A 9,698-nucleotide genomic window follows, 5' to 3' on the forward strand; every position below is an offset into this window, starting at 1 on the left:
ATGTGTATGAAGGGGACATGGTTGTTAAGTGAACATGTGTATGAAGGGGACATGGTTTTTAAGTGAAGATGTGTATGAAGGGGACGAATGAATGGGATGACTCACTTGTGCTTTAGATATGTTATGGCTGTGGCAGTTGTGACTATAAAACAGAACAACATATCTTTTTTCTCTTTAACAGGAGAATTTGGCAAGGCAAAGTCTCAGCCTTCAGACTCTAAGCGTGTGGAGGCTGGCATCCTAGTTATTGTTTGTCTCTAGCAGAAGGCCATTGGTTATTGTCAGTCTGTTCTAGATTAGAGCCCAACAGGCCATCTTTGACTGATTTGATATTTTTCCTCTCTCTACTCTCTACTGTTTTTACTGAATACTATATATATTTTTGCCTTCGAAGCATATGCTTTTTTTGTGTGGCCTGCTCTGCTGGCCGTGCAGAAAGCTTTCATATCAACACTGTTGATGCATCTTGGCATATTCTATCTGCTTGGCTGCTGATAATCATCTCTGGCAAAGCTATTTCATTTCCACTACATTGTTTATGAACATGGTTAAACCTCATGCTATGGTATGCTGTGCTATGCTATGTTATGCTGTAGTATATTGTACTATACTCATACTATACCATTCTATGCAGCTATTTCTATGTCAACTATTATCTGTGTGAAAGCTACAATGTTAATACCATTAACTAAAAGGCTACATGAAATAATCCTCCCACAATTTATATTGCTTTAATTTCCCTCTGGCTTCAAAAACAGAGAGGGAAGCGGAAAGCATGCTGACAAAGCTTCTTTCTCGTTAATCAAACATGTCATTTTCTTCTTTGATGGTGGTGTGTTCTGCCCTGGCTTTCTTCATCTCATTCTCTTCTTCTCTGAACGTGCATGCGGTTGTCAGTGACTGAGCCTTGCCTTGCCACAGTGCTGGTAGGGGCTGGTTTCGGGTGGGGGGTTTCGTCGTGGGCCCGGGGGTCCTTCCTTCCCCTTTGCTTTTCCTTCCCTATCTCCCTTACCTCATCTTTCCCCAAAAAAATAAACCTGCACAAAGCACCTCCTCCTCCCACCAGAGCACTGACACACTCCCTTCCATCTGTCTTTTCCTACCCAGAATTCCCTAACAACCCGACACCCGGGGACCCTGAGAACAGCAATCAGGACCTGCACAATACAGGTGCTGCCATCGGGGGTGCTGTGGGGGGATTCGTCCTGTTGGCTGTGGCGGCCATACTGCTCTTCGTATTCCTGCGCCGCCGCCAGCGCACCTTCAAGGGAGACTACAGCACCAAGAAGCACGTGTTCGGAAACGGCTACAGCAAGGCGGGAGGCCTGCCCGCGCACCCTCCCATCCCCAAGAACCTGCAGTACCCCGACGACTCGGACGACGAGAAGAAGCCCGCCCAGATTGGCGGCCCCGGGGGCTTCGAGGCGACCGAGCGCGATTTTGACGCGGAGGCGGAGGACCTGAAGAGGCCCTATTTCACTGTGGACGAAGGGGAGAGCCGCGATTATGACGAGCGGACTCTCGCTTTCACGTACGACCCTGAACCTGAGATCGCCGACGATATGATCTCCCAAACCGATGGCTCTGTCATTTCGAAGAAAGAGTGGTATGTGTAGTGGCATGCAGCAAAGCAAACCAAACGGCCCTCTGCCCCCACCTGCATTCCACCGCACCCTCCACCTTCACCTCCATCACCGCCCCGCCCCGCCATTTGTCAAACTGCCTCCCTCCCCACAGTCCTCCCCCCCAACCACCACCACCCCCACAACCCCATCTGACCCCCATTCAACTAATCTGAATGAGAAAAGCAAGCGTCAATCTAAAGCTAGGTAGCGAGCTAGCGACTTGTCAACACCACAGCTTGGGTATACTGAAATTCCATCAGGTGAATGGGCAAAGAATTCAAAGTAAGGTACGTAACTGGACTCACGCCGATCGCCATTGACTTACGCGGCCAGGGAGGTGGTTGGTTAATGCTGGTGTATTATTCTTTTTGTGTAATTTTTTTCATGTTATAAATGTATTAAATGTATAAAAAGAGACTGCAGTTGATGAGGTTTTGCCGAGCACATTTGTGAAAGTCCTACACTGGATGTACAATGTTTGTTTTTGTTCATTTTCACCATTGCCTTCTTTTATGGTTTTGTTATTTTTATAGTGTCTTTTTGTATGATTTCTAAGTGACCAGAGAGTGAAATGTCAGACATAATTACAGGTGGAGTTTTAAGTGTTTGTAAATTTGTGGTCAAATGTTTCAGAGAGAGAAAAAAGATGTCTGCCATACAGCACTTCTATCATTTCTCCTCTTTCTCACTGGGGTTAGCATCTAACAATGACACAACATTTCTAACATTAGAAGCAAACATGTTATTATTACACTTTTCCAAAGACATGCTTGATATTTCTTGACCCCTGCATTTACACTATATGTTTGATACGTTCCTTGAGGGACCTGTCGCTCCACTAAGCCATATGGGCATGACGGTAACAGATAGACCTTACAGGGTGTCAGTGCTGTTCTCCGTTACATCTTTGTCTTGAATTTCAGAGGATGGATTTGACTTAGAGTAGTACGCACATCAGCAGGCTGACATAGCAGGGAAGGGGGGGGGAGTTGGGGGTGGAGTGGCTGTAATTGTCTGGAACCATTATATTTCTCAACGTACTCCACAGTCACAGTCAACCAGACGTTATATTTCTCAACGTATACGTCACAGTCACAGTCATTCCAACACCGTAACCGACGAGAGTCTTGGTGAATCACATGGGTTTCCGCAAACATCTTCAATAATGCTCTGAAATGTCACGGTTGTCACTCGACTTGAAAGGGTTTACCTGTGTAATTGAGCTCTAAATCTTACCACTGTAATGAAATGTGTCTTTTTGTGTTGATTTGCCATAATTATGTGTTTTGTTCTAACCCCCTTTTTTTAAGCAAGTGGATGTCAGAGAAAGTGTCTTGGGAATTTCCCAATAATGACTCTGCCTCCCCTTCTAATTGTGCGACTGTGTACTAAAGAATTGGCTTAAGCTGCCCAGCTTACACCAACAGCGTATTGTATGGGGAGTCTTCTATGGACGTGGAAAATGTCAAGTGATGCTTTGATGTGCGCTGACAGAGCGAACACTTTTTACATGTAAAGGGAATTGAAAATATTATGGTGGCCTCCCTGGAATATAATAAGTCACCTGCTGCTTTCCCTCATCTCGTTATCGCATCTTCTTTTTCCTAAATAAATTTCAACGGCTCTTGGTGAACTCTAAAGGAAAGAATGGCTGTGCTGTGCTGTGCTGTGTGTATCTGCCAAATGGGATACAATGACCCTGTCTGAAGGCATTACATATCTGGCGTTTTAAATCACCGTAACAAGTGCCAGTGAATGTGGACCATAGCAAAATGACTTGTTTGTCTCCTCAGCATTGAGGTCCATTATACAATCAGTGAAATGTATTGCTTCAAACAAACAAAATGTTACATGTGGACTAAGGACTAATCCGAGGATAAAAATGACATATCTGACTGGCTCTGAACAATATAAATACTGTATTAAGCCTTATTTTATGCATGACTTTGTGTGGGAGTGGGAGTATGTTGCTTTTTTTTTCTGTATCGATTCAATGCATTTGTCCTCATTTGCAGCTCAAAAGACAACACTTTGTCAGTGTTTGTAATGAGGTGGGGTATCGAGTTTGTGAGCTTACGGTCAGGCAGTACCCAGCAAAAATATTGTCGTTAACAAAAAATTGAAAAAAAAAAAAATCTCTGTGAGAGCAGATAGCGCCGCCAACTGGAGAGGTGGATGTTTTTACAGCCCATGCTTGTCTACTGTATGTTTTCAGATGAGCATGTTGATCATGAGCCTCAAAATATATTGTATTTTCAACACAAAATAACTACGCAAAAGTGGGAAATATCATGACCTTAAAAAAAAGTCTTTAATGATTTCAGTTTGTTGTTTCCTAATCATTTCTACAGCCTTATTCCTGTTTTTGTCAAGTGTATACACTTGTGAGTTAGATAACGGTACTGGAACAGAAACGGACAGAAACTGGGTTGTTAACTTCAAAGTGCAAAAGCAAATTACTATTATTATCATTCAGTTGTCTGTCTGCTTAGCTTAACTGATTTGCAGTTACCTTTAAATCCCATGTGGTTTGCATCACAGCAGAGCAGAGACAAATCTATGAACAACACATTTTGTTTTATTTATTTTTTAATCTTTTACATTCAGTGCCTATCAAAGTTAGGAGACATGAGGTAGTCGAAACAGTTGCTGCTCCATCATCCGAGTCATCATTCATGTTGCCGAATATTATTACAGATATTGAAACATGGCATGGACTACTAACATTCAGATCTAATGGATGATGATTCTTTAATTGCAATTGATTTGAATTAGTATATACTTAGATTTAGTTTGGATGTTATTCCACCCAAGTTCAAGCATGATACTAACAATGCTTCTGTACTTGCAATCTCTAAAAATCAAACAACCTCTTAAATGCTGCACTCATTACCATTTTAGTTAAATGAGAGAGAAATGGTGAAACAGCACTTTTTTCCAGTCAACGCTGGATAGTTTAAATCCTAAATAGATCAAACTATTGGAAATGAGTCACACATTGCTGACTTTTGTAAGCACAACAATTAAATCTGTAATCCAGTGATTGGACGTATGCTTTGTAAATTAAAAGAATAAAATAAAAATGCAGCTTTGGACCAGGCCCAAAGCAAAGATCAATCCTGCTCCTGTTCAAGCACAAGTTGAAATTATCGGTTTCATTTGCGAGAAACTAGAATTATTGTTTTTCCTGTATCCATCATGAAACCACTGCCATACTTGCTTCTCAAACATCTTGGAGAGTGAAAAGACTTGGCGTTTCAGTTTTTTAGTCAACATCCTGTATACTAGTAGATGTAAACATTGTCTTCATGTTGTCGGGGTGTTCTAAGTTTCTATTTTGTAATACTGACTGTAACTTCATTCCATCCTAATCTACTTTTGTATTCAGTATGTTCAACATTCCACTGTAAATAATGTATATATGGTTGAGATTATAGTTGGGATTTATTTAGGGACAACTGCATAGGGACCCTGTTCATGTAAAATATACCTATTTTGACTGCAAAAATAGAGATTCAATAATGATGGATAGACGTCGATGCATAGCTTATTTCCAAAGTCCCACCTAAGATGCCACTCCAGTAAGTTTTTGATATGCCAATAGCGGCTTCACTGTCATACGAAGGGGTGACGCATCCAATTTGTTGACTTAATATTACTGAAAGAAAAAAACAAAACAGAGAATTTGTCTGTATGCAGCCATGTGAATGTATATTTCTGAGGGTGTTACAAATATGAGAAAAAAATCTTGTTCAATTGTGATGACCCAGTGAAGTAACTTGTATTTGTTTTAAGCATTAAATGAGTTCAATAGTCAACAATGTTCTGTCGTAATTGGTTAGATATGTGCAGCATCTGATATTAATATGGGACCACCTTTCTTATTACTGTGTTTTGATTTGGTAATTGCAGATTCTACCCCAAATGCTTGTAATGTTACGCATACTGATTTATTTATTTGTATTTGTTTTTTCCCAGCCAATGAAATCACAATATTTATTCCATCATATTATAGTGTAGTGTACAAGTTAACTGGTGAATGTTCCATAGTCATACTTAGCTTAGAGTGCTTTAGGCTGTCATCACATCCTGTGAGCTTTAAGTGCAAGACATAAAATGCTTGTTTGGCAATTACTGTTCCCTCGCTTTACCAAAGTTAGTCATTGTTACGGTTATTGTTACATTTCAATCCGCACTTTCAGATGGGCTTGTACAGATGTCAATATTTCAGCTGCCAGTGGGCACAGAAGATGGTCAGGCATCGAACCAGAGATCTGAGTTTTGCATTACATTGCTCAATATTCAGCTTTTCATTTTAGTTCTAGTTTTCATAATTAACACGCGTCAGTGGTTAACTGCAGTGCTGATGCCAGATGATTTTCTCTGATGCCTTCAGGCTTCCACTGAATTTGAATGAAGCTAACACATCTTCAACATGGAGACTGTGGGTGTGAACCTCATGTTGAAATGAAATGACTGACAGGCGACAGGGCATCGCCACAATCAAATATGAATAGGAAACATCTCCAAATCAAAACACACTATCCGGCTTCCAACAGCTACAGTATGGAAAGTAACTGATCCCGTTTACAGTGTTGATTGGTGCCAACAATATCTCATCAGCTCTGCGCACTCGGAGTCGGCAACAGTGTTGTTGTTTTTTAAGAACATTTTTTTCACCTAAGCTGCTATAGCATAATTATAATCATGCTAAATCTTACATGTAATGAGAGGCTAAAGATAAATGAAGGGACACATTATTTTATAACAGAACACTTTTTCATTTGTTCCCCTTTAATCGGAGGACAGAAACTGTCAAACAGATGCAGATGATGCATTATTGTTTGAGTGGATTGCTTGATGAAGATAATGGACACAGTGATGTAATGAGAGAGGGCCAGTCTAGACCAGACAGATCTGGGCCTGAGACTCAGACTGTGGGACCGGAGAGCAGACATCTGCACCGTGCACATTAACAAGTGCCCAGAGTTTGCAGCTGTTGCCATCCATTGACTAAAAGGGCCCTTTGTAGGCCCCAGGGGCTTTGATGGCATTTTAACATGCACGACCGCAGGGTTTGTTCTCCCCAACAGAATCGACCGTGGGCGTGTGCAACATTTGCTCTATAAAAGTACTCTTAAAAGGAAATATGGCTGAATTTCAATCTTGAAATCTGTTGCTCCTGTCCCCGAAACCCATAAAGTCTGTATGACAAGAGAGAGATTGAATACAAATTAAAGCGCTCATTCAAAAGAGTACAACGAAGATGGAATTGAAGATGAGATTGTAGTGTAGTCGCAGACTGTAGTTCAATCATGGAAGACCAAATAAGGCATTAATAGAGCACCCCATGTTGTCATACCCCTCAGCCCAAATGACGTCACTAAATGACGTCACCATCTCCGACGTCACCTTCTCCATGACGTCCCAAATGACATCAGTTATGACATCATAAATGACATCATAAATGACATCAGTTATGACATCATAAATGCCCTTCTCCCAAATGACATCAGTTATGACATCATAAATGACATCAGTTATGACATCATAAATGCCCTTCTCCTGGTACTATATAAAGCCCCCATCACCACAGCTTAAATCACACTTGTGCAGTCATCACTCACCTTGTGTCAGCATCACGCATTCATCCAGCATCTCCAGAGCAAAAAGCTTCATCCCACCACCTCCCCAGATCACCACCAATGTCATGACTCCTGTTGGAAACAAATCCCCTTAGGGGGGATGTCCTATCTCATACAGCACTGACGCCCCTCTCTCATAAGCAAGAGGAGCGTCACACAGCACTGACGCCCCTCTCTCATAAGCAAGAGGAGCGTCACATCATGGAGTCATACGCCATACTCAAACTGCCTATTCTGATTCAATAAAGTTTGTTAAAATTATATTACGAGTCTCTCATGATTGAACTGACTGTACGTGACATGATTTTCTGGAGATCAGCCTCATAATTTTTCATACTGATAGTTTTACTACAATATTATGCAGGGATGCAAACGAGTCATCTTTAGGTGACAGTCACCTAAACTTAAGATTTGAGTGGTTTTGTGTCTGCCCTAATTGTGTGTGTTTCGCACCTTTTTCACTCTTTGCATGATTTTCACTAGTGATGTAAAAGTCCAGATAAGCGTTATTAGATCACTAAATCCGTCTTTTGTAACCTCAATCCAGCCCCGTCAGTCGCCTATTTTCCTTTTCGTATTTGCTTGTGAACCACGTTAGCACTTTCACCTTACATGACACTGGCATCGAGTTCCTCTCAGGAGGCAGTGTGGGCTTTAGAGGCCACAATTGAGCGCTGTGATCGGCCTGGCCACTTTGTGAGTTGGGGTGCAGTTAGCCTGCATTAACAGGACTTCTCACATGAGTGGAGCGAATCTTTCCTGCTGTGATTCGTCCCGAGCGATCGTTAAGCTAAGGATTTAAATATCATCGATGCAGACAATGACTTCACAGACAGCCGATAGCATCAGTCCTTAAATTAAAATGAGCAAATATGCCTGAGCCATTCAGTGGGCTGGATCCGGCGACATGGCTCTCGGCTGCAATAGACCAGGTTGGGCTGATATATACTATTTAACATTGTTTTATTTATGCATAGCTGTTTCTGGTTACCCTTTTTGGTTAAACAAATAGTTATGGCTTCTAGCAATGTGTTTACTTTGCTCTTTTTTCTACCCATTTTAAATGTGTACAGTTTGAGGTCACATGGGGTTGTCCATAAAAAAAAGTGTTACTTTAGAATCTAAAGTGAGACTATATATGTGTGTGAGAGCAAGAGCATCATCTAAAGTTTAGATGAGGCTAGCATCCATGTAATTGTCAATTATTAGAGCTCAATAGTGACCACCCACTCTTCCGCAGCTCCGGTTCCATCAATTCCACATTCATTTTCACGATAGATGTTTCAAAAAATCCTTATATAAAGAGTTTTAAGCCTGGAACCAAGCCAACCAGCCAGCTACTGAATCATGAGTGACCATAAAACATTTGACTCTGAGCAAAAACAAAAAATGAAAAGCAGGAAAACATTTAACTAGTTTTTATTTTTTGGTTTTGCCCCAAGTGAAATGTGTGTGTGTGTGTGTGTGTGTGTGTGTGTGTGTGTGTGTGTGTGTGTGTGTGTGTGTGTGTGTGTGTGTGTGTGTGTGTGTGTGTGTGTGTGTGTGTGTGTGTGTGTGTGTGTATGTGTGTATGTATATATATATATATATATATATATATATATATATATATATATATATATATATATATATATATATAATGCAGCCTAAGAAATGAAATAGCTATGAAAAGTAAACCTAGTGGTTGCTGAAGATATACTGTATATCATTTGAATTGCATGTTAAATATTTAATTGTCGTTTTGGGGTATTACAAGTTGTGGACCAGTGATTCATTTGTGCATGAATGACACTTGTCCATAACTTAACTCAGATCAACTCTCAATAAGTGTCAAACTAAATGAATGTCTGCAAAACGGTTGAACATTTTTGAATATGTGTGAGATGTGTGAGATGTGTGAGATGTGCAATATAAATCTGCACTGTTTTTCACCGGAATTCTCCTTTAAATTTGTTAACAGTTTGATATTACAAAACAAAGTTTAGGATCGCTGGGAAACTAACCCCAAGCACTGGAGCCATCAAGTTCAGCATTAGAGACCCATGCACCCATATCATTATCAAGCACAATTTATGTCCATACTCTGTTTTATGGTAACTAACCAGCTAAATGTTATATAGCCTCTTGCCTACTGTAGATTACGATGATTTGAATAAAACATTAAAACAACATTACTTTACACATGGCTTCTGAATAGCCAATGAAATTAGGGCAATGGATAATCAGACTGCAATGGAGTTGGCCGCTCTGTGTGCAGCGGAGCATCACACATCAGCCTGATGGGAACGAGATGCAGTCAGGTCTCTGTCAGGTATTATTTATTTATTCATTTATTGGTCGTAAAAACAAGAGTTCTGAGATGACTATTATCAACTTCTCCATTTTGAATGATGCTGTTTACATCTTCCCCTCAGTCCCTCCTCTCAGG

The 9,698-nt window shown here is 40.8% G+C and overlaps 1 protein-coding gene across 1 annotated transcript in view; it reads left to right on the forward strand.

Annotated features, from left to right (window-relative positions):
• LOC310777341 (nectin 1b-like) overlaps positions 1-3,788 on the forward strand; it is a 99,067-nt gene extending 95,279 nt beyond the window's left edge. The window contains exon 6 of the mRNA XM_083637678.1: positions 1,108-3,788. Coding sequence (XP_083493804.1) covers positions 1,108-1,616 — 509 coding nt within the window. The 3' untranslated portion in view covers positions 1,617-3,788. The remainder of the gene's footprint in view (positions 1-1,107) is intronic.
• Positions 3,789-9,698: the final 5,910 nt, after the last annotated feature.

This window comes from Poromitra crassiceps, assembly GCF_964638095.1.
Source record: "Poromitra crassiceps genome assembly, chromosome: 5".
NCBI lineage: Eukaryota > Metazoa > Chordata > Actinopteri > Beryciformes > Melamphaidae > Poromitra > Poromitra crassiceps.